Genomic DNA, 24438 nt, shown 5'->3' on the forward strand with positions numbered 1-24438 from the left:
AGATCACTACCTCAGACCTTGAAAATCCACTGCCAGTCAGAGAAAACAAGGATGGAGAACCCCTAGGGGTCAAATGCAACCCTTCAAGTCCCTCTCTGATCCTTGAGACTCTTCCTGGGCCACACTTAGTGGTCCTGCTTGGCTGCTTTTGCTGCAAAGAATGTGTCATTGAATTATGTTAGTGTCTCTTGCTTGTTTGGATGTAAGATAGAGAGGGGTGTCTACATGTGGAGAGACTAGATACTATATAAAGATAAAATTAACATTCATTGTTCTGGTCCTGCACACCACTATCATGTGCCCCCTAGAAGGTTGCCAGAATAGGATGTGGACCCCAAGTTAAAAGAAGTTCCCTATCTTTGGAATAAACAGTACTGGTCTAGACAGACATGTTCCAGGGCATTCAAAATGGATTCTGGAGCCAACTTGTGGTGACATTTGGCTTGCATTAAGCCCTGTTTAGGAGAGCAGAAGTTCAGCTTCTTTTTTGCTTAGTTTTTATTCAAGGTATGTGACACTTTGCAGAGGCAAAGGAAAAGTTGGTTTCCCAGGTGTAAGTTTTCCCACTAGGGATTCAGATAACTATTTTCGATACATTTACCCTTCTTGCATCCAGTTGCAGTTGTTTTCCCAGCTTGTTAGCAGGTATTAGCAAAGAATCCCTTCTGTGAGTGCCCAGCCTTTCCTCCTCTTGACCCCTCGTCTAGTTGTTCCTCTCTCTTTTCATTTCCTCTCAGTCAGCCAAGTGTCTCCAGCAACAAAAGGCACTCAAGCACCTGTACAAGGGTCTATTGAAAGTGCTTATTCAAAGCCATTGCCAGGATTAGCAAAGGCCAAACCACTAAAGGGCCAGTTCAACGCAGTCTCAGTTCCTGGAGATTGCAACACTAGTCTGAATATCTGACAACAACAGTCTCCTTTGTAAAATTTCTGGTGCCTCCTGCCCCGTGCCAGTCTGTCTCCTGAGGCTTTTGGTCTTGGTTGGATCCTGGAAGCTGTAGACAAAATACCTAGACTGAACTTTGAATTCAAGCCACACAAACTGTTGTTTGATCTGCTGCTGCTTCTTTTTTCAAAATTCCACCACTGTTTTAACCCTTACTGGCAAGAACAGCAGCATCTTGGGATCTTAGCCTTGTTGTGGAGTCCCTCTTTCTCAATTGAATTTTGTCAGGTTTCTGCAGCAAGATGTGCCATTTTGTGTTCATTTTCTCTCTTTAGGACAAGTTGGTTTACCACCAGCGAAGCAGCCAGGCTCTCCCCCCAGGTCTCTATTTGGGTTACCTGAAGCTCTGTAGTGCTGTTGACCAGATCCGAGTGTTGGTGCCTGAACGTTTACCCAACATATTATGTCATGTGAAGATACGAAGCAACCCAAACATCTCCAGGTAGGGCTTTCAATCCAAGCCTGCAGCATAAATTAATGGCCAAGGTTTTTTTCTTAATCCCATTGTGCTCTACATCACTTGCTCTCTGTCAGGGGGTTAGAGTTAGGGAGATCCCTTGTTGGTTTGACTATAGCTAAGTGGGTACGGTCAAGAGAAATGGAAGAGAGAATATATGGACCGGGCAGGCAGGTTTGCCAGCAGGTTGAGATGGTGATGTTAAAAGGAGATATTTCCAGATAACTGATGAATTGCTCATTAAATGATGTTATATGTACTAAGTAAGGAAAAGTCACATACTGAACTGAGATCTTTTGGCTGCATGTTAATCATGTGATAGCAGCTCCGGGTGGCATAACCAATCTGTGACTTCTGAAGCAACTGCAGGTTCCTATTCTGATCTCAGACTATGGCAGTGAGATATTTTTAATTCTCTCTGCTCTGCTGGCTCATGGGTCCAATATAAGAACTGTAGGGTTGTATGCCCTATACCAGGCATGTCCAACAGGTAGATCACTGGTAGATCATTGCCTTCCCCCAAAGAACCTAAACAACTGTGGCTCTCCTAAAAAAGCTCAACATCTCACCTCCTCCCTGAAATAACTCAACAACTTCGACCTGAACCCCTCAAAAATGGGCCTTCCTCCTTCCCAAAAAAGCTCAACAACTTTGACCTGAACCCCCCAAAGGGGGGTAGATCACTGCCAGTTTTTAACTCTGTGAGTAGATTGCAGGCCACCCCTGCCCTATACCACCTAACTTAGTGGTCCAAAAAAGTCCCGTCCCCCCCTGCTCCTAGCTCTTTGCCCTAGTTCCTTCCAAGTGAAAAAGCCAGGTTTCATGTCAAAGTGCATACATGTATTCATTCCCATACTAAATGCCATGATGATATGCAGACGTTGAGGTCTTCTCTGGACATCACACATTTCCTACATGAAAGCACTTCCAGAAGAAGTGTGAAAATACACGTCCTAGCAACAGGGCCGGCACATCCATTAAGGCGAACTAGGCAATTGCCTAGGGTGCCAAAATGGAGGGGGCGCTGGCCAGGCTTGGGCGGGGGGGTGGGACGGGCTAGCAGCAGCTTCTCCGCTGTAGCGGAGAGGTGCTGCTTGCCCCCTACACCACCCCCACCTCCCGCTAAAGTAGGCTTTGGCAGGGGGCGGGGCGGGCGAGCAGCAGCTTCTCCACTACAGCGGAGAAACTGCTGCTTGCCTCTCCACCACACCCACCTCCCGCTAAAGCAGGCTTTGGCAGGCGGCGCCAGAAGGTGGTCTCGCCTAGGGCGCAAGAAAGCCTAGCATCGGTCCTGCCGAGCAAGCAACAACATAATCATGTACATTTTTTACTAGGCATTTACTGCATGTAAATTATTTGTGCATTTATCCCTATGTCTTCTTTTCAAGGGAGGAATGGGAGTGGCTGCAACACCAAGCCAGTGAGGAGGAGCCAATTCCCACAGAGCAAGATCTCGAGACCACCCAGAATCTCTTCCTTCAGGAGCTTCAAGTGGCAATCAAAGAGCTGATGCAAATGGTCAACATCCCACTACATGAGGTAACTCTTAGGTGGGGCTGTATTGTGCATGTGAGGAGAAAGAGGTATTGCTGATTCTGCAGCTCATACAGTGAAACATTACTGCACTGGTGCCAGTTTACATTTTTTTCCATTTCTACTTCATATCATGAATATTAAGCCAATATACAGATAGAAATTCTTCTTTATAAGCAAGAACAGTGTAGCCAAGGGTGAGCCCTACACTGAAATGATTCCCATTCTGATGCAGATTCTCTGCACTGCAGTGTAAGCAGCCCCTGCTCAGGCAGTAGTGCAAACTGTAAGATAGGACTGCACCTCAGAGAATGTCTAAAGTAGGTCAACCTTTTAGTTGGCTGAAACTATTGTACCTAGTTTTCTTGGCATGATTAAACAAGAGAATCCTGCAAGATGAACCCCTGGGAGTGATTTTTTTTAAAAAAAGTTTAAATATCTAGGGGGTGGGTATTCTACCCTATAGGATTAGGAGAGTCTGACAGCAGCAGAAATCACAGTCTAAACAATAGATCCTGCTATTCACCTCCCAAAAGTTCATTTGCTTCTTATGTAAAGCCTGTTGGCCTTCTATGTTACTTTGCCAAAACTTAGTAAGAGTGTGTCTATGAACAATGGCAAAGATCTAAAAGGATGTCTTCCAGAAATATCCCAATATTGTAAGAAAAAGCCATTTAATTTCAAAGCTGCAAAAAGATGGTTTCAAAGAATCATCCAGATATATTATAATGATGATAACATCACCTATACATGTTCAACTGGTTGCTAAGTTGTGGCTGTACATCAATAAAATATTGCCTTCTCGTGTTTGAATTCTACAGGCCAAAGATTTTCGCCTGTACAGTCAGGAAGTTCTGGACTTCGGAGGACAGGTCTCATTTCTCCTTCTTCTGCCTCTCTCTGAGGATGTGTGTACTGCCCCTGGCCAGAACAATCCTCACACACCTCGGTCTGGCTTTCTCACACTTCCACTTCAGATCTTTGAGCTAGGTGAGAATGGCTGCAAGGGGATCCTTTGGGATGTATCGATTTTGTTGTCCTCTGCTTCCTGCTTCTTCACAAAGGGACTATCTAATGTCATCCTTAATCCAATGAGTTTCTTAAAAAGTACTTTAAAAATATTTTATGTGATTGGGGCCATGGCCTGAGGACCACATATATGCCATTTTTTCAGGTTGAATGCTACATTGACCTATGGCTAACCCTCTGGACCAAATTATGAAAATAGGCATGGCTACAGTGTAAAAACAGGTGTGGCCCCGTTTTAAGGACATAATGTGTGGGCAGGTGTCACAAAACCTTTTCCCCATCAAATTATCACAGTGGGGGAACCATGGGAGCAGTCAGTTTAATATTTCTTTTTAAGGTGGACACATTTTTAAGCATCATTGCACCACAATGGAGAACTTACAGTAGCAGTCAAATAGATTATTTTTTAAAAAAACCAAGATCAAGTTTTAATATTTTTTAACTTTTTATTTTAGTAACAAATTGAGGGTTTTTTCGATGGAGGGGTAGATGTGAGATACATGTTGGCCACTGCAATAAAATAAAACAAATATTGATAGTCCAAATTCATCTGTGAGCTTTTTTCTACTTTATCTAGCTCCAGTTCTGTTGGCAATGATTAGATCTGCTTCTGTGATGGTCCCCTGGTAATACTTGACCCCCTCCTCTTCCTTTGTTTTCTAGTTCATTTTTTCACTTATGACTACGAGTTCATTAGTCAGTATTGCCAAGTGTCTGCCCTCTTGGAGCTAGAGTCACTTCTCTCTCAACAGAGCCTCAGGGAGGCCTTCTCAGACTCAGAATTAACTACTGCAAAGCAGAGGCATCAACAAGTTCAGGACTATATACAGGTATGTTACAGAGGAATAGTAGAAAGTATTGTGTGTGAGATGCTCAGCATGATACGCTAGGCGACAAATTGCTGATCCGCTGTATAACCAATCCAATATATCCACTTTACATGGCTAATTGCTGGAATATAGCTCTCTTGCCTTGGGATTGCATGCAAAATGTTTCCAGTAAACAGGGGATTAACACTCTCACTGACCTAGGACAGGCAAGGTCACATGGAACCAAAATGATTGATTGCATCAGTCAACTCTTGAGTCTCTGGCTCCATACCTTGCCTGCCTTGCCTTCAGGGGCATAGCAAGGGGGGGGGCCGCCCCGGGTTCCATAATGGAGGGGGTGACAAATTATCAAGGAACAAATATTTTTTTGATTTTTTTTAAATCTTTTTTTTGAAAATGCCTGCTCCGAAGGTCTTATCTTACTATACTAGGGATTATATAGCTATATATGAAATTTCATGCCTATCAGTTAATATCTTGACCCTCCTCCACAAAATAGCTGTTCACTTGGCTGTTTTCCTATGTCATGAAGGCTGAAATTTCAGTTCAGAGAACACTTACTGTTCCCAACCCTAACCCTGTGGAAAGCCATCTAATTAGACTTTAATTTGATTTTGAGATGTTTTTAGGAGGTAATTTAATTATTGTTTGATTTTATACCAATGTTATGTATCTGATGTTAGCCACCCTGAGCCCGACTTTGGCCGGGGAGGGTAGGATATAAAGAAAAGTTTTTTATTATTACTTGCTATTATTCCTTTGTAAGAAAATATGAAATAATGTAAAACCATTTTTGCGGGGGGGGGATCAATGGGGGGGGTTGAGAAGAAATTTTCCGCACCGTGTACTACCTGACATTCCCATGCCGGGGGGGGGGGGTTGACATTTTTTTTTTGCCTCCGGGTACCAGTTTACCTTGCTATGCCCCTGCTTGCCTTAAGACAGGGCTTTTTACAGATCCTGCTTCTTATTCCTTCGTGGTCTTTTATTCTTACTTTGACAGCTCCCAGTACCTTATTAATTTGCTTTCTTCTGCCTATTGTCTAAATAAAAGGGAAGGGAAGGACGAGTATTTATCTCTAGTCAGGCAAAGGTATCACCTCTTCACAACCCTCCCTGCATAGTGATGACGTCCAATGCCAGTCTCCTCTGCTGGGGAAGGATGGTTCAGGGGATGTGAAACGATCATAGACTAGCTGGAGTTGTGAGTGATCTTACTCACCCTTTAGGCCTTTGCATGACAGTTGCACTTTCACCTATGGCTTAGTCCACACCATAACAGTGAAAGTGCACCAGAACATGCAAGGAGAGACATGCCACACAGGTCTGTATAGCAGCACGAGGAATCCTTCCTGCTGGGTGACTTTGGTGGAGGCCAGCCTTCTCTACAGGAATGACCAGCACATGAAGGACCCTGCAAATGTGCAGACTTCCTCAGCAAGCAGAGAATGGAGTTTTCCTAGTTAGTATTCAGTCAAGTTCAGCAGTGGTTCAGGAGACCTTGGACAACCACAAGTTCTCCAGGTTTTTGGATGAAGGAGCAGAGGGGTTGGGCACCCTAAATCTTCAGTGACAAGAGGATTTCTATATGCCTTTCTGTGAACCCCACTGATTTCCAAGATGTTGAGGAAGAAACCTACATCATCCTGGCAAGTACCCTTTTGGTTCAGCAAACCTTTGTTTTTCAACCTCCTTCACCTGGCATTTCAGGGTATGTGGCAGCAGTGACCTATTAACCCAGAGGCATATATACCATCCAGACCCAGCCTGGCTAACACTAACTGCTTGGTAGCCGAGTGGCAGACCTTCCTCAAATTAGGGTCCTCGAAGCAGATCTTTCCTGTTGTCCTGTCATATAGATGCCCAGCCACACTCTGAGAATATCTAGCAACATGATCCTGGCTGTTCCTACAGTAGTGGGAGTGTTAGTTCACTGTTTACTGGATCCTGCTGCATATACCAGAAAGAAAATTAGTAGTAAGTGACCAACATTGTTTATAGGATAGCTCCTACCCCAGACCTCCCACTTTTGTTTCTTACTAGTCAAAGCATCTGGCTGGTGATGCCAGCATGCCTTCAGCTGTGTTGTGCTGTGTTAAGATTTATTTATTGTCAATAATGAAGGATCTCAAAGGCATGCAACAGCTCTGGCCAGCAAGCCCATCTAAAGTGTTAAGTTTGTCTCCTGTCAAATCCAAATTTGTCCTCTAGAACAGTGACTCCAAAACTTTTTCCCCATGGACCACTTGAAAATTGCTGAAGGTCTTGGCAGACCACTTAATGCTTTTTCTTCCTGTTGTAGCAATTGTAACACACTGTGCTTGTGCTTGTATTTTTATTGTTTCTTTTATTTTTTATATATTGTATTACAATTTGAATTACATTGAATTCCAACTGTAACACAATAAAATACAAAATAAGAAAGCATGCAATAAAAATACAATTAAAAATCAATGTGAATATTTCATACAATGGAGGGGCCATCTCCTGTCTTCAACCACAAATCCAAAAACACACTGTGGACCACAAAAATGAAGCTTACCTGCCTGAGATTGATCTTAACTGTCTGACAGTTTGAATGCAAAGGGCCAAGGTGTGAGGGAATTTCAATAACTGATTAAAAAGAAATTGATCTTATGCCACCTTCTATTATGGCCTTGGGTAAATTTACTTCTCTGCAAAATCCTGGATTCAAGGGAATAAATATGGAGTGGTGATTAGAGGGGGAGTTATGAGAAATGACGCAATCCTAGGAAAGTGCTCCTGTTTGAGACATGTTCAATGAATGAACCCTATTTATCCAGATTGGTAGCACAGCACAGCAGTCTAAAGAGTTTCAAGGAATGTGTGGGGTAGTTTCAGGGCTGTAAAAAGTTACCCATGCCACACCAAGCGACTACACCCCAGTGTGCATAAGCTCTACATGTGTATTAACATAAGTATGTAGAAACCATATCCACCTCACATGGAGAATCTGTAAGAGCATCCACCAATATGTGTGTACAACTCCTTCTCATACAAAGATGGCAAAACTTGTGGCTAGCCTGCTGCGCTGCGCAGCCTACTGAAAGATTTCTCAGTGCCAAAAAAGGAGCTGATTCTGTGTCTTTCTCTTGGACAGCAAATGGAGGAGATTTGGCGAGAAATGCGCTGGATGATGGATGCATTGCAGCATGCCCGGTACAAGCAGCCTTCTGGTGGCATCCCACTCACATGGTTTCTTGAAGAATCTAGCATTGTGCTAAAGGAGAAAACACGATCAACCTCTTCCCATTTGGACTTCCTTCCTTCACCTACCCCTTCTCCTGAAATGAGCCGCAAGCTCAACTCTGGTGAGTGTTTGCATTTTTCTGGGCTTTTTATAACTGCTAATCAATCCCCTCTCCTAGTCCAGCCCTCTGCTCTAACACAAGGTATCTTATCTAAAACCTCACCAGTAACTGTCTGGACAACCTCTTCTGGAAGTATTCTTTTTTTTTTTTTATAAGAATTTATTGACATTTTTACTTATAACAACATACAACCTTAACCACACCTACATTTATACACATACAAAACAAATACAATTACACATCTTACACAAAAATTGCCATGATTTTTCTTCTTAATTAGACATCTACAAAAAAAAATTTCTTTTTCCAATCTTGACAGTTGACTTCCCCTGCCTTTTCACCTTCGAGTTTATATCCATAATCTACTTTTTAACCTCTTCATTTAAAAAAATTAAACTTAATTATATATATAAAGTGAAACATTCATCTTAATCTTCATCTTAGTCTTAATCGTCTTAATCTATAAACTTAAACCTCTTAAAATGACTTCATTTATACTACATCCTCATAAATCCTCACAGATCATCCTCATCAAATCTATCTCTTCTATCCTTTGAACTGCTGCTAATAACATAAAAACTTGAAATATCTCTTTTCATATTCAAACAAATAATAAAACAAACTATTGTTGACAGTGTTCACCCTCCGATTTCAAAATACCATAACAGGTTGCTTTAGATTTTACTTAATACTTCACCCCACACCCCCTCTGTCCATTCTTCTTCTCCTGATGGCATCAGCACTGAACTTCCATGCAGCTTCCCTCTCCAAACTTCCACAGATCCAGGCACAGTCCAAAGCTCTCCTTGCCACGAGCTCCGAGGTATCCATCTCTTCCTCTCTCAGCTTCTCCGGTTCTTTGTAACATTCCTTTTCTTCTTGTAAATACCTTAATTCTCTGTCCCTGGCCCCCGAGCTCACACCTCGGGGACTGGATATAGCAAATCTTGACATCGCCTTGGGGCTGCCACCCCCAACAAGCGAATTTCTTCTCCGAAGTAGCTCATTCATTTCTTCCCATCTTTCCATCCATCCTCTCAGCTCTTTGACAAGATTTCCTTCCAAAGTGTCAAAAGTTTTGTTAGCCTCCTCTGTGGGCAGTTGGTTCCATTTCAGACCCCCACACAAGACTTTGACTTTTCTGTAAATTAATTCCACCTTCAAGGCAGTGAGCCTTTGTTCATCTGTTAGTCCAGAGTTCAATACCAGTTCAAGGACAAAACCCAGCATACTGGCAGAGGAGGAGGAAGTGGGTATCATATTTCTTCTCCTGTCTCTTTGTTCGTCGCCATTTTCCTAAGCTGGAGCGCAAACACCGCAACTTTAAATAGAGATATTTTCCGCTAGTTAGCTTCCCAAGAAAAAAGTTTGCCAGTCTCATGTATCGATTTTAGATACTTTATAACCAGTTCTGTGGCAGCAATCCCTCAAATTGGTTAATTTCTTAGGCTCGAAGGGAGGGAGGCAGGCTGCCTTTCTCCTTCCCCCCGGATCGTTCCAAAAACACGATTTCTGCCAAGATTATTTACTCACGACCACCGGGTTCCTTTAGCTCCATTCTTCACAGGTAGAACTTGGACGCTCACCGCGGGCTTTGCCGCCGCATTTGCATCCCGGTTGGGGCATATCCCCGTAAGCCCGGCTCCGTTGTCCCTTCACCCCCACTCCCCCTTTACAGGGGGGTAGGGGAAGGGTTCGGAGCCTCCGCGGGCACAGCCGGGGAGCCCAGGGTGCGGGACGCTCTTCCCGCACCCCAACCGGAGCCGCGCGCTGCGGTAGCGCGGCTCCTAACCCCCGGGATGGATCGGGCGCCTCGCAGCCGAAGCAGCCCCGACCACCCGCTATGGCGTCGCCAGCCGGAAGTCCTCTTCTGGAAGTATTCTGACAAGGACATTCTACCAGTTTATCTCCCTAGATAGCTTATTTTCGCTTATTCTCTTTGCTCAGATGTTTTTCAAAATCTATTTTACAGATAAATCTGTTTCACTGAATAAAGGCTCTTTAGGTGGGTGGTTCCCACGTTTGGGAAATTGGCAAGTTACCTGTTTTGGATGGGTTTGCATTCCCTCAGAAGAAGTATGGGGGATACTCCTGGATATATCTTTGTCACTAGAGGCCCAAGTGTCCCCTGTGGCTATGAGTTCCTTTTGCCAGCTTCATCTGATTCGCCAACTATGGCTGTTCCTGGACAGGGATAGTCCATGCACTGGTAACCACTGCAGTCCATGCATTGGTAACCTCAAGGATAGAGTACTATAATGTGTTCTGTGTGGGGCTGCTCCAGCTGGTGCAGAATGCTGCAGCCAGATTGCTGATGAGGAGTTTCTAGTCAAGAACGTGACAGCATTGTTAAAAGAGCAGCACTGGCTACCCATCTATTACTGAGCCAAGTTCAAGGTTCTTGTATTGATTTACAAAGCACTGAACAACTTGGGTCCAAGGCACCTTGGGGATCGCCTGAACCTTTATATTCCAGCTCGATCACCGAGATCATCTGCAGGAGCATATATGGTTGTTCCCTGAATTGAGGCTCATTTGACAACCACGAGAAATCAAGCCTTCAGTGTCCTCAGTTCAGTCTTGTGGAACACCCTGCCAATAGAGATTCAGTGGGCACCTTATGTGTCAACTTTTCAAAGCTTGCTGAAAACCTTTCTATTCCACCAGGCCTATGCAGGCAATTAATAGTACATCTCCACAATGTGATATATTATATATCTCCACTGTGATATATTTTTATGATACAGCGGTATAGAAATATTTTTATAAATAAATGCATCCTTTTCTTTGCTATTGATTTCCTTGGATTTATCTACTTTATTGTCCTTTACATGTGAAAGCAGATTTTCCTTCCTTAACCACTGCATGTAAAGCTGAAGGTGCTATCAAAACTTCCATTATCTAGACCAAGTTATCTTTGTCACCAGCATTTTAATAAGAAAACTTCTATCATTAACCTTGATGATATCCTGACAGCACAAATTTAGGAGCTGTCGGAATCTGATGCATTGTAATCTTTAACATAATCGCTAGTACCTCTTGCCAGCTGCTTGTTAATAACAACACCTAGACTATTCACCTCCCTTGTACATATATATTGTCTAGAAAAATGAGGAAGGCATGTGCAGAATCTGTTTCAAGATCGTGGGATAAACGTGTTCCAGGCAAAAATGGTTAAAAATTGGCAGTGAAAAGAAACTGGGCAAGAGTGGAGTGTCAGAATCCCTTTTGCTCCAATCTTAAAAATAAAGAGGAAGGAGACTAGCTTGGGGAGAAACTCACAAAGATCATTGGCCAGATAATCACTTCCAAGTAAACTGATGATGATGTGCTCTTGCCCATAAATGCTTTAAACAGGTTACATCCTGTTCCCAGGATTGTACAGGTAATGCAACTGCCATTCAGTTTGTGTTACCAGGAAAACAACCTGGCAGAGCAAGATTGGCCATGAGCCAGAGGTTCCTCACCCCTGGTCTAGCCAATCAGAACTCCCACGCTTGGAGTAGAAACAGGTTTGACCCTCAGGTCCACTTGTACAGCTTGCTTGAGTGAATTACTGCACATTCTTCCAAGATAATTCCCCGCTAAAGAAGTAATCTTTTATTGTTTTCTTTCAGATTCACATGGAAACTCAGATGAAGAGGGCTCATCAGAAGTATTCTTAGCTACAGACAGTGACTATGACTCCAGCAGAGCCCAAAGCCCCAGAGAGCTTGACCTTCTTTACCCCTCTTCAGGGCCTGAGTGCTGCAGTAGAAGAAATCCACGCCCTTTGAGGGACAGTGCCCCTGACGTCCTGCAGAACCATGAGCTAAAGACACCCCCTATTCCTCCAGAGGAGCCTCGGCCTCCCCCAGAGCTTTATGACAGTGACTTTGTGCTTCCTAGTCGGCAAATAGAGCTGCTGCGCATCACAGAGAAGAGGCAGGCCTACTGTGTCCGCACCAGCAGTCTGGATTTCCCAAAACCCCTTTGCCATGGGGCCAGAAAGTCTTGCCCTGGCTCTGTTGACAGTTCACCAACTGAAAGCAGAACTGTAGGCCGTTGCAGCCCTGTGAGACTTGGGACAGGCTCAGAATTCAGCCCCAGGCATGGCTGTCCTGCAGGGAGTTCTGAGCCTGTCTTTCGGACACGCTCAGTGGAATGGACTCACACCTTCCAGGAGGCAGCAGATCCAGGACATGTAGCAAACCGGGTCAAGTCAACAGGCTCCTTCGCCTTACGTGTGTGCCCTCAGTACGAAACAGGGCTCTCCAAAGAAACAAGCGTTAAGGTATCATTAAAATCCTGGTCTTGGCTCATCAATACAATAGTGCAGTACTGAAAATGGAGGCAACACTTGCAGGAAGAAGATGTATTCCTTTTTTCCAGATTTGGCCATGTGACCCTTCCCCTTCTTGATACTTTCCATTAAATGGGTTTCTCACTATTGCTTCTTTTGGGGCTGCATCCCAGAGCTGGCAATAGTAGTGTCAGTAGGCCACAGAGAATTGGAATACTGTTGTTAATTATTCCATATGATCTGAGGATGTACCCAGACAGTAGCTCCCTATACTTTTAATTATCCACTTACAAGAAGAATATGTATTATGTTTATTAGATTATACATCCTTTTTGCTATAAAATCACACTAGACACAACCTAAGAATGTCCCAGAACATAATGTTCTTGCCTCTGCTACCTTATTTATTTATTAGCGGGTGGTACTGTGGTCTAAACCACTGAGCCTCTTGGGCTTGCCAATTGGAAGGTCAGAGGTTTGAATCCATGTGACGGTGGTGAGGTCCCGTTGCTTTGTCCCAGCTTCTGCCAGCCTAACAATTCAAATGCACACCAGTGCAAGTAGATAAATAGGTACCACTCTGGCTTCTGTCACGGTATTCCGTTGCGCCAGAAGCAGCTTAGTCATGGTGGCCATGACCCAGAAAGCTTTCTGTGGAGTAGCTCCAGCTCCCTCAGCCTGAAGCAAGATGAGCGCTACACCCCATACTCACCTTTGAGTTGATAACCATCCAGGGGTCCTTTACCTTTATCTTACTTATTGGGGATTATTTCCAGTGAGTTCATTTCCACATCAGCCAAGTTCAGTTGTTGAGCTCACCAATAACCTTTGATTGTGGGTTGCAATGCTGCACATTTATGGTGGTTTATTATAATGCTATTAACTAAGGGCTTCGTGAATCATAAATAGCTGAATTTTCAAATGGAGTAAATGGGGTGGAGATGTACAGTGTAGATCTGAACATGGTATGGTATTACAGTGTAGCCTTCGTGAATGCACTAGACATCAATTGACTTGTTAAGGATTAACCTTCCATCCACATCACATGAGTCATTATATTGGTTCAGACTATGGACCAATAAACTTTACTATTCTAGCTAACAGCGTTTGTTCTGAAGATAAACCACACTGCAGTCACTGGAGCAAAGAGCTTTGTAAAGATTCAATTCTGGTGTAGATACATAGATTGCACTGGGTTGACTACAGGACACCAGGGCATCGTCTCTGTTGTCCTCTCTTCCAGACCTTGTGACCAAGGAACTATTCACCATAACATTAAAAAGAGAATGGTGATTTATGTCCACTATCAAAGAATGTTTTCTAGCATAGAAGGCAGGATGTTGATTGATTAGAGCTGCATTAGCTTAGGAAGGCATTACAGATACAACTGTGGCTTAGGGATTAGGGGTGGGCCACAGGATCCTCTTTCAGAACCAGTGTCCTGAATTAAGGAGTGCCCTTAACCAGGATTATCAAAAAAATCATGCATAAGACCAAATAGGTTAGAGTGGGGAGAGAGGCATTTGTTTCTGGGAACAGATAAGAGTGTGTGAGCCCATGGCCTTCTTTGAATCTTCTTTGAAACTATGGTTGTGTGTAATGTCAGGGCTGAACCTCAGTCTGGCTTCATAGTGTCTACATTTTGGACAGTCGGATAAAATGAGTAAACAGGCAGAAGACAATGTTTGTTAAAGAATTATCATATAGAGCCCAAATGGGTGGGAGTCATACACTCTATATCATTCTTGGTTGTTGTAGCCATGACTGGTATGTAGCCCAAGCCAGTGCTATTTTTCTAGAAAAAGAAGTGCTGGAACTCACCATGAATGCCTCCCTTGCTATCTTATAATGGCAATGGTGCCCACCTGGTGAGTTCCAGCTGAAAAAAGCCTGGTCTAAGCTTGACTCAAACCTAAGCCAAACCTGACCGCCTATTCTTGAGTGATGGTGTCCTGGTGAGTATGGCCATGGCATATAGCTCTTTGCATTCAGACAATATTCCTTGCTATAGAAAGCAAGGGGGAATGATCTGGATTCTTGATGGGCTGCAATCTTCCAAAGCTGTTTTAATGGTATCACTATTTCTGTCCTAATTTCTCACTGGTATGTTCCTAAAAAGAGTGATCAGGTAACTTTTATGCCACATCAGCAGAACATCTTCAATGTTCTGCACTTTTTGGCATGGCCAAAAGTTCTATTCCTGTTTATCCAGAAGGCCTGTGGGCACCAATACTATATGCTGATCTCAAATTGAATCTAGGATAGCTCACCAAATTCAATTATGCTGGAGTATAGTGCCCTCAGTTTTTATTCTTGTGGGACTGGAATAAGTTTAGGAAGACACATTAATTTCTCAGTAAGTATCTGGATTTATTCTTTAGGGGAAGCCAGCTTATTTGGGTATACCTACGTCTTTCTTTGTCCTTCCTCTTGCTCTTACTTACCTCTATTTCTGCACAGCTGCACCTCACCAACAAGATGTCGGCAGAAGATGTGGTGAAGCTGGTGGTGCAGGAGATGAACGAGGTCTCACGCGATGTCCTGGGAAATGCAGATGCTTTCTGCTACAGTGAAGACCAATTGGAACACTTTGGACTAGTGTTCGTGTCAGATGAAGTTGAGCAGTGGCTTCCAAATGACTTCCTGCCCCTCTCACTCCAAAAGGCTTGGCCTGATGGGAGGTTCTATGTTCGGATCAAAGAGACTTCCCCTCTCCTGTTTCAGTATGGGCCAGCAACAACTGTATGAGAGGAGGGGGGATATATTGGATTAGGAAGGAAAAGTGAAGAATATCCAACTTCCAGTGAGCAGAAAGCTCAGCACTAATGCTTCCTTCTTGAAAAGAAACTTTTGTGCCAGACACCACAGGCCAAAATAGGAGCATACTGGGCAGTGTGTTGCTCTGTGGTGTGTGTGTGTGTGTGTGTGTGTGTGTGTGTGTGTGTTGTTTTAACCAAAGATGTCAAGATTTGTTTGTTATGACTCCTACGATCTGTGGGTGGGGTACAGGAGCCTTTGGGATAAAGGAATTAAATTTGTGAAGACGCTTTTTGCAAGGAGAAGAGCCGGTTGGGGATAAAGAAGCAATACTTAATTATATTTTTCATTCTGAATGTTGAAGGGAGGGAGAGAATGTAACATTGAAGGATTCTGACTAAAGTGGGCCCAGAGTTGGGGCCTGGAGGTGGGAGGAGCACAAGGAGCTCACAAAGACTTCATGTTTTGTTATCTGTGTTCTCATTGTACCTGGAGAAATATGAAATTGCACATAGTTCTTTGAAAAATGTATTTCCCTTTTCTTAATTCCACCTTAAATATACGCAGCACAATATATAAAATATGTTTGAACTGTGCAGGACTGTAAAGCCCTTTCTACTGTTGGGAGAGACAGACAAGACTTTACATCTGGACTAGAACCTTCTCTTAGGGGTAAGATTAAGCCAACCTTTGAGCTCACCAGAAAGAGGCACTCCCTCCTGCCCCAGGCAGGCTGCGTTGTGGGTCTGGAAGAAGGTTCCTGAGAACTATGCTTTCTTCATTTTCAGTCCTATAGTTTCTCTTTTATTTTTAAGCAGCTTTGCTTTCCCCTTTCCTCTAGGCAAGAATCTAGAAAGGAGCACAAGGATTGTTCATATTAGGTCTAGAGTTAACTCCTCTCAGGAAGCTATTCACTTGCCTACCTTCCCCTACAGTGTAGGGAAGCAATGCTTCTTTCTTCCATCTCCCAGCAAGCAGTTGAAGATTGTAAATGAAACACATATCATGTAAACCAGATGTTACCCCTCCACAGAAGCGGAAGTAGCACTGGACATGGGCTACCACTCCCATATATGCACAGTTGGTCTAAATCCCATGACTAGTCACACCACACACCCAAGCAGTTGAGAAGCAGGGAAATATCTCAACAAAGATCATTCCTGCCTTCCCTCACAGCAGTGCAAAGCCCATGCAATTGAGCATTGACTACAGCACACACACTCTAGAAAAGGTGGTAACAAAGTTTAGTACCAAAGTCAAGAAGATCCTCTCTTCCTCTTTTCCCTTCTGTCCAATCCTACCAGCTGACATCTGCTGAGGCACTGATTCTCTTCTGTCCAATCACATGAGAAAGAAGCAGAGATTATCTGAGGAAGAAATTATTCTCCCAAGGTTCATGTGAGCCACTCTAGGTGGAGAAAGTACAAACAAGTCCTGATCTTTGGACAGCAAGCTTAGAGCACCCCTTTCCACAAAAAAAACACTGTTTCCTGCATTGAAGGAAAGGGGCTGCAGGGGGAAAGCAGCTGATTAAGAGTGAAACAATGCTAACATTCTCCAGTTCTCTGCTGCAGATCATGTCTGCCTGGCAGCTGTTCCATGAAGATCTAGTGTGAATGTATTTCTTTCTCTCAGTCCCCATGAGACATTTGTCCTGCATGCAGAAGTTCCCAGGTTCAATCACCAGCATCTTCAAGTACTGTTAGGAGAGACTTCTGTCTGAAACCTTGGAGAGCTGCTACCAATCAATGTGGACAATGTTTAGCTAGTTGGACCAATTGTAGGCTTTAATATAATGTACCTTCCTATGCACTGCTTCCCTCCTAGAAGCTTAAGTTCCCATTCCATGCCCTCACAATTTTTCTGACACCAGAATTAAGGGCAAATTCCATTTATAATACTGTTCTCCTGTCCTACCAGAGTGGGATATTCCCATTCACTGAAAAACATCCTGAGTTAGATTACAAAGGCTGCACACTTTGGGGGGCAGTGGCAGTAATCATTTGTAACACTTAAATCAGCTCTGCAATCTGAAAGACCTTTCATTTTACATTAAAAAGAGGGAGATACCCAATCTGAGACCAGGTGTAACTGTCCCTAGGCAAGCTGTTACTCACTTTTTAATTAAAAAAATCACCTGTACACTCAAGCTTTCTGAGAAAAAGAGGGTGGGATCTATGAAGACAGGATCCTTGGCTCAGTAACCCAAAGGGACCTGATCTCTTTCCTCAGCATCCAGGCAAATGTTGCCCATTTCCCAGATCTTTCTAAAATCATACCATTTAGAAAGCCAGCCATATCCTTTGTGATACTATAAGTTGTAAGGAACTGAAGCAGAGCATTTCCCTCATTTTCCTTTTCCTTTTTTCAACTACCACTCAACATTTTGTAACTGCTGGGCATGCTCTAGCTTCATCAAGCTACTTGCTTTAGGTTTTTCTCCTTAGTTTTTTGTAAATGTCTGTAGTTCTGCAAACTACTCAAAAATTTACAAGTGGGTGCTCTTATAGCAGCTTTGATGTCAATGACAGCCATACCAGCTGATTGAAAGGGGTCCCTTGACTTCCTGTTTCCTACCGAGGGAAATGGCTGCCTCCCATGAGATCAGACCTCCAGCAGTGCCAGAAATTCAGGGTTAATATGAGGGTAATTAGCCCTGTTGACCCCCCCCCCCAGGGTAGGGGGGGACTTGCTGCCCGCAGATTGTCCATTATCTGCCTCACGCAACAAGATGTGGGGGCTGATACGCTGGGTGTTAAATGGCACAAAGTAGGAACTCTCCGGAGTCGATCCCACGAGCAGGAGATACCTGTTTTCTAAAAATTAAAAAGATTTTTACAAAAAACAGGTGTGTTCTGGACGGAAAGAGATAAAAGAAAAATCTGCTTAACTACAGTCTCTGGAGGTTAAGTTTCGGACTTCAAAAAGGCTCCCATCTTGGCGTGTTGATTAATGAGGTGAGCGGCTGCAGTACTTTTGTATTTGTTATATTTGCTATTTCATGATTTGGTGAACCTCGCCAAGAAAGAATTAATTCTCCAAGGAAATGAAGGTGTAAAATTAATTGGCTGTATGGCACCACAGTCCTCAGCGGAGAGCCCTAATCAAAATTGGCAGAGTAAAATCAGATATGGAAGTGGCTCAGGCTGAGGAGGGAAAATGGCGGCTGTAGCAGTTGTGACGCAGAAGGAAAAAGAAGGAGTCTCCTTTATCTGAAGGAGGCTGGAGATACTTTTTATTTGAACCACAAAAAGGATGTACTTTACAAAATATGCATTTGCTTGCATGGAATATTTTCATATATGGTTTGGAGAGTGACGGTGAATTCTGGATGCCTGCCAGCTTTTCTAGGGCCCGGGAAAGCTGGCGTGGTTATATCTTGGGGAAACCGGAAACAATCTTTATATAACTTACTGACTGCCAAGTACATCCCATGGTACAGTTTGAAACATCAGCTTATTAAGACAGATCAAAGACAACATGGCATCATTAATTTTAATCTTGGATGGAAGCCCAAAGCCTTTCAGAGCAAGAAATGGCAGAGAAAGGAGGGGCTATCGAAAGAGGACTGTGCTTCAAAATAATATGACTGAGAACAACATGGAATAAAATTTACCTTCTCTGTGATTATAGAAATATGGAATCGTCGAACAAAGATACGAGAGCCACATATCAGCGATTGGTGGGCTGAGAGATGAGGATAGTTAATATCAGAATTAGAAAACTGGGAAACAACCAAGAAGAAAGCAGAAAATAAATGAAAGACATTCATAGAATCATAGAGTTGGAAGAGACCACAAAGGCCATCCAGTCAAACCCTCTGCCAAGCAGGAAACATTATCTCTTGAAATTCAGAACATGGGAATTCACCTTTGAAATTATTTTAATTTGGACTGTATAATTGGCTGTATTTTTTGTTTTTTAATGTAAGATTTGGTCTGTTTTGTTATTAATATGAATGTTTTTATTGGAAAATGAATAAAAATTATTTACAAAAAAGAGAAAGGGGTCCCTTAAGTACACAGCAATACTTCTCAAAGTAGGGGGCCTTAACCTTGATGGTACAAACATGTTATTTATTTTGCATGTATCCAACCCTTCCTCCATGGAACAAAAGGCAGCATGCAAAGGGTTTGTATGTGGTCTTTCCTGTCCAGGCCTAGACCTGCTTAGCTTCTGCAAAGTGGCTGCATCCTATGCCTTTATCGGGTAATTCCATTTGCCAAAGCAGTTCACCTTTGGGCGGCAAATCTTACTGCTGCAGAACAGAAATATTCAAAACCATCTAGGATGAACGTTAGATCTCCCTCATAATTATTGTGCTGATGAATTCTTCCACAGATGCTATGTAACTTGGAACATAATGCAGTGCTTCCAATATAGTGGAGCACAGGAACTTTAGACGTTAAAAAAGTTCATTGTTTATACATACTCTAACATGGTTGGCCAGCTATCCTTTTTGAGGGTTGTATGGTGTTTGGGCTCCCCTTGAAACTGCTCAAATTGAGACAAGGCTAATACAGAATCCCTCCGTATAGCTAAGACGACAAAGTTCACACCCAAACAAGTCATTTCAGGTCTTCAAGCCATTCTACAAATCCCAACAATCTAAAAGCTTCATTTTCAAACACGCCAACAAAGTAAATATTCAGTCTGTTCCTATAAACTAGTCCCATATCCTATGGGGAAGGAAAATATATTACTCTTCTTGCCACCAGTTCCCCTCCTCTTGTAACAGATAGAGGGGTGGTCTCTGGCACTTTCTTCCCAGGTGATCCAAGTCCACATCAGTTACCTAAGCACCAACAAGTCAGGAAGAAGGATGTCGAAGAGTTCCTCAAAATCCTCATGGGTTGTTTCATTGAATCTGCTATCTCGGAGGCAAGATTATGTAGAATACAAAAGTAAAGGTGAACAAACTATGTCCAGGAGCCAAAGTAAACATCAACAACTTCTCAAAGCCACACAGCAACTCAGAGACATTCAAGCCATAGAACCAACTATCCTTTCCCAAACACTTTATTTATTTTTATAGTTCAAGTGATCTGCTTGATTTAAACAGACTCAACAAGTTTCTAATTCTAGTTTGGTTTGGTAAACTGGTACAATGATTGAGCTGTCTTGGACCCAGAGGAACCAGATGTTCCCATCCACTCATGAGCCATTCAACATTCATAGGCAGACTCTGGAATTCTCAACTTCTGGAGAACATGGTATTCTGCCAGGTGTAAAAGCATAGACAAAGTTTCATGATGGACTCCTGTATAAGATGTTTCTCTTATTCCAACAACAGATTGCAATGTAGACTTATGTCAAAAGTGCTTGGTGCCTGGATTGACTGTCTTAAGAATGGAAGTTTCAGGGATTAACTCTTGGAAATCCACCACATTCTTATCACTATGGATGTGAGCCTCTTTGGTTGAGGAGCTCAACCAAAAATGGCCCAGAGAACATGGTTAGAGTATCAAATTAGCACCAGCAGCCTGGAACCAAGAATGATCAAACTCTTGCTGCTGCTGTTCCAACTGCAAATACAGATCAGTCCTATGCCCACACAATTACTGGGCAGAGATGTGCATAAACATGCAAGAAGGAATTCAATCAACACTGTTACACCCAGACTATAGAAAATAGATGAATGGGAGAATAGCCTTTCCTCCAGATTGAAATACATGAAAATTCTTAATTTAACAGAAGACTGGCTCAGCAGACAGAACACCCTACAGTCTGAATAGAATCTACTCCTATGGGTATTCCAGCTGATAGTGATGTCAGTGATGAACCTCTTCACAAAGCTCAGAAAACAATCTGCTAGACACATTATTTACAATCACTGTCCCCTAATGTGGGATGCTCCCATTGCATCGAAAAACCTCATACATTTACTTCTATCCCACTTCTTCCTCAGTTTAGCAAATTTGGGTTTGACACAGTAAAGTAATCCTGGGGAACTTTCTTTTGGTATTGGAGACCTTGGTTTTCAGCATTACCCTTTCTGTCAATAAGCAGAGCCTGGAAGTTGCAAGCAAGTCAGGCCTTCTGTTGCACCTGAAGCCAAATCTGTTACCAACTAGCAGCCTAGACATTGTGGAAGAGGCATTAAGGGCCATGAGTTATTTTAGTAATTTCCTCTGCTCTCTTTTCTTTTGCAAAGGATTCCACCAATAGAAATACTATTGAGATACAGTACTTTGAAAGTATTCAACTGCATTACCAGGAAGAGCTTTCACCTGGAAAAAGGGCAAAGCAAACTATGTTCTGAAGTTTCTTCACAAACTTATAAAAAAAGGACTCAGTACGAATACCTTTAAGAGACAGGTCTTAGTCCTGAGTGAAGTACTGCAATGCGGAGGAGGAAAAAAATTCATCCTCACATACATAGGTTTCCTTAAGCAATCCTTCACCGGTATATGGATATCCTACTTGGAACTTCAACTACACACTCATGGCTTGATCAGTCCTTTCCAGGTTTTCACCTAGTGTTCCCCTGGAGGGGATTTTTTTTAGTTTTTTCCATCACTTCTGATTGGAGAATCTCAGAGCCTAGGCTCACTGTCCACAAATAAGGATTTCTGTATTGTTCATAGGGATAGGGCTACATGTCTAAAGGCAATTAACTTTTTCATAAAAATTAGCTTTGCCTAAACCTTGCCCACCCCCCATCATGGTTCATTCTGGAGAAAACTTATCAGTCTGGAAAGCTATTGGGAAGGAGGCTCTTTTCATATCCTTCCAGTAGTCCTTCCTAAGTGATTCAAAAGTCATTGGTACTTTGTCTAGATTGCTTGATGCCATTATTGGAGCTTTGAAGGCACTGGGAAAAATTATACAATCTCAAATTAATGCTCATTTTATGAGGAGCACTACCTGCTGTAGTATTTGGGGGCAATCCACCTTGGAAGTGATTTGCAGAACTGCAGTCTGATCATTGGTTCACATGTTTACCAGACATTATAAAGAGGGTCTTTGTCCTCAGCTGCTGCTGACTTTGGACCAAATGTTCTGCAGGGGGTGCTAATTTCATGAAGTATGCCGGAAACAAACTATAGGTCCACTCAGTGGAGATTACAACTTTTCTACATCTTGGATAGAGAGGCATGTCTCTGTGCTCCTGAGGGAGAGGGAGAGAAATTACTTACTATAAACTCTTCATTCTTCTAAAAGTAGGGAGGCTGCTCTACCTACCTAGGATTGAGCTTCTGGCAATGATGTATTCAAAAGCACGAAAGGGGAAACTACAAATGTCCATATAGAGTCGCCCTGTCTCTTTACTCTTCAGGTCTCTTTGTTTGGTTTTGCATGGTAGTGGTAATACTTTCCCCCTAAATCTCCATATTTGTTCTTGATAGGGGAGAGCAGGGAACTCCTTCCCTTAGTGAGATCAAAGGTTGAACCTGTCTTCCTACCAGGAGTAGGTACTATCCCAGATATAGAGACAAGTCTCTGCACTTGTAAATGAGCAGAAATCTGTGGTAAGTACAATGTTCCCTTTCATTTTAAAAGCAAAAAAAGAAATCAGAGACATGCGAAATTTGACTTTGCTGTCATCAGTGTGATTTAAGGCATTGGTTGTGACAACACTTTAGTTCTTAACTTTTCCTTTCCTCTCCTTTGTTGGTGTTTTGTTACTATGACTGTGATTGGCTGATCTTGTACATCCAATAGCATGATGTTTTGTTGGCTGCTAAGCCTCTTTGTTAGCTGCAACTATTATCAAAACTGTGGTCTGTAGTAAACATGGCTGTGCTGCTGAGAGTGATCCCATCTTTCCTTCTTGTGCCATGATGCCATTTTCATGAATGTCCTCAAACGATGTCACTGAGATAATTCTGAAGTGTTTTCTGAAGGATGTCGTTGTTTTCCTAGAAAAATGCCTGTCAATGCACAAGCATAGAAATAGGGTTGTTAGTCTGTTGTATTTAAATCTGCAAGGAACAGATCATGGATAGAGCTGGATCCTCTTTTGCAGTGCTGGAATTCAGAGCAGAAAAAAACAGCCAATAGGTCTTGAGCAGAAGGATGAGAAAATGAAACCAATCATAATCATACAGGGAAACTGACAAGTCTCCTTTCTTCCAAGCACGATTAAAGTTTTTATAAAAATGAGCTCAGCCCACAACTGGAGCTTGTGTATATGTGTGTGTATATAAATAACATTGATCATATCCCCTTTAATTGCTCAAGCTCTCTTTATTTGTAGTTTAGGCTCCAGTCCTGAAATGGTCCATTGGAGTTTCTCTGTGCAGAACTCCCTGCAGGATTGGTGCCATAGTGTCTGCACATGCTGCCATCTTGAGGGTTGCCTGAAGCCATCCACATTTAAATGTTATTTTAAGTAGCATCACTGAGTGAATCCAATAACACTTTAATGCAGCACAAAGAGCAGAGCACAGCAACAGCATTTAGTCCCTATATCACCAAAGAGCACTGACCAGATAATCAGCTTGGGTAAACTGATGAATTTGTGGTCTTGCTCAGAAAGACTTTATACATTATTTGGGTTACAGCTTTAGTTTTCTGTTTATAAATTGTTTTCTAGCCCAAACAACTATGGAAAGGACATAATGCTCACCAGAACAATCCTTATGGGAACAATGGTCCAAAAGTAAACTAAAAGTTTGTAGAATAATTCCATACATTCAATTGCCATATCAAAGTGTGTTAATACATCACATTTACATCCTGCACTTCATCCAAGGATCTCAAAGTGGTGGTGTTTTCACCTCACAACCCTATGTGGTAGGTTCTGCTGATAAGTAGTAATGCACCTACAGCCACTCAGTAAACTTCATGGCTAAGTGGTGTAATTTGAATCAAGTTATACCCAAACACAACATCTTAGTCACTACACTGGATTTTACTATTGCACTCGCTATCCAGCTATCTCCTCCTATATCTTGATGGAAGACAGGTCAAAGCACAAATCCATTAAATGAGTTGTCTAAAGTGGCAAAGCAAGTCAGTGTCAGAGACAGGATTACAATCAAGGAGTTTCCAAATTCTATACTTTAACCAATTTTTACTCTCCCTGCCATAATTTGAATGCCCTCTTATTAAAATCCAGTGTGATGATGACATACCAAAAAAGACAATTGATGCTCCCCCTGCCCCAACATGCATACAGCCAGGCAAAAAATGCTTAGGGGAGAGGGAGGGGTGCTAACTAAAAGATATTGCTGACTCTCAGGGTAGCTTGTCTTCCCTAACAGGCAAAAACAACTGCTCCCAGAGTACACAAGGCATGGCTTCTTTCAAAAGATTTATTATGGGTG

General features: G+C 42.7%; 1 protein-coding gene and 1 long non-coding RNA gene across 8 annotated transcripts in view; one reads left to right on the plus strand and one right to left on the minus strand.

Annotated features, from left to right (window-relative positions):
• LOC117056348 (ankyrin repeat and fibronectin type-III domain-containing protein 1-like) overlaps positions 1-16291 on the plus strand; it is a 371686-nt gene extending 355395 nt beyond the window's left edge. For 6 of the 7 annotated variants that reach the window (XM_033166584.1, XM_033166581.1, XM_033166585.1 and 3 more), the window contains 7 exons: positions 1222-1388; positions 2792-2942; positions 3758-3926; positions 4629-4795; positions 7917-8127; positions 11745-12400; positions 14870-16291. In XM_033166584.1, the coding sequence (XP_033022475.1) occupies positions 1222-1388; positions 2792-2942; positions 3758-3926; positions 4629-4795; positions 7917-8127; positions 11745-12400; positions 14870-15157 (1809 nt within the window). In that variant the 3' untranslated portion in view covers positions 15158-16291. The remainder of the gene's footprint in view (positions 1-1221; positions 1389-2791; positions 2943-3757; positions 3927-4628; positions 4796-7916; positions 8128-11744; positions 12401-14869) is intronic. The other variant, XM_033166582.1, reaches the window with a different exon arrangement.
• Positions 438-14959, minus strand: LOC117056350. Its single transcript, XR_004427724.1, has 3 exons — positions 14854-14959; positions 1285-1408; positions 438-995 (listed from the first exon to the last, which is right to left on the minus strand). It is a non-coding gene; the product is annotated as an uncharacterized LOC117056350 (long non-coding RNA).
• Positions 16292-24438: the final 8147 nt, after the last annotated feature.

This window comes from Lacerta agilis, chromosome 13 (assembly GCF_009819535.1).
Source record: "Lacerta agilis isolate rLacAgi1 chromosome 13, rLacAgi1.pri, whole genome shotgun sequence".
Taxonomy (NCBI): domain Eukaryota; kingdom Metazoa; phylum Chordata; class Lepidosauria; order Squamata; family Lacertidae; genus Lacerta; species Lacerta agilis.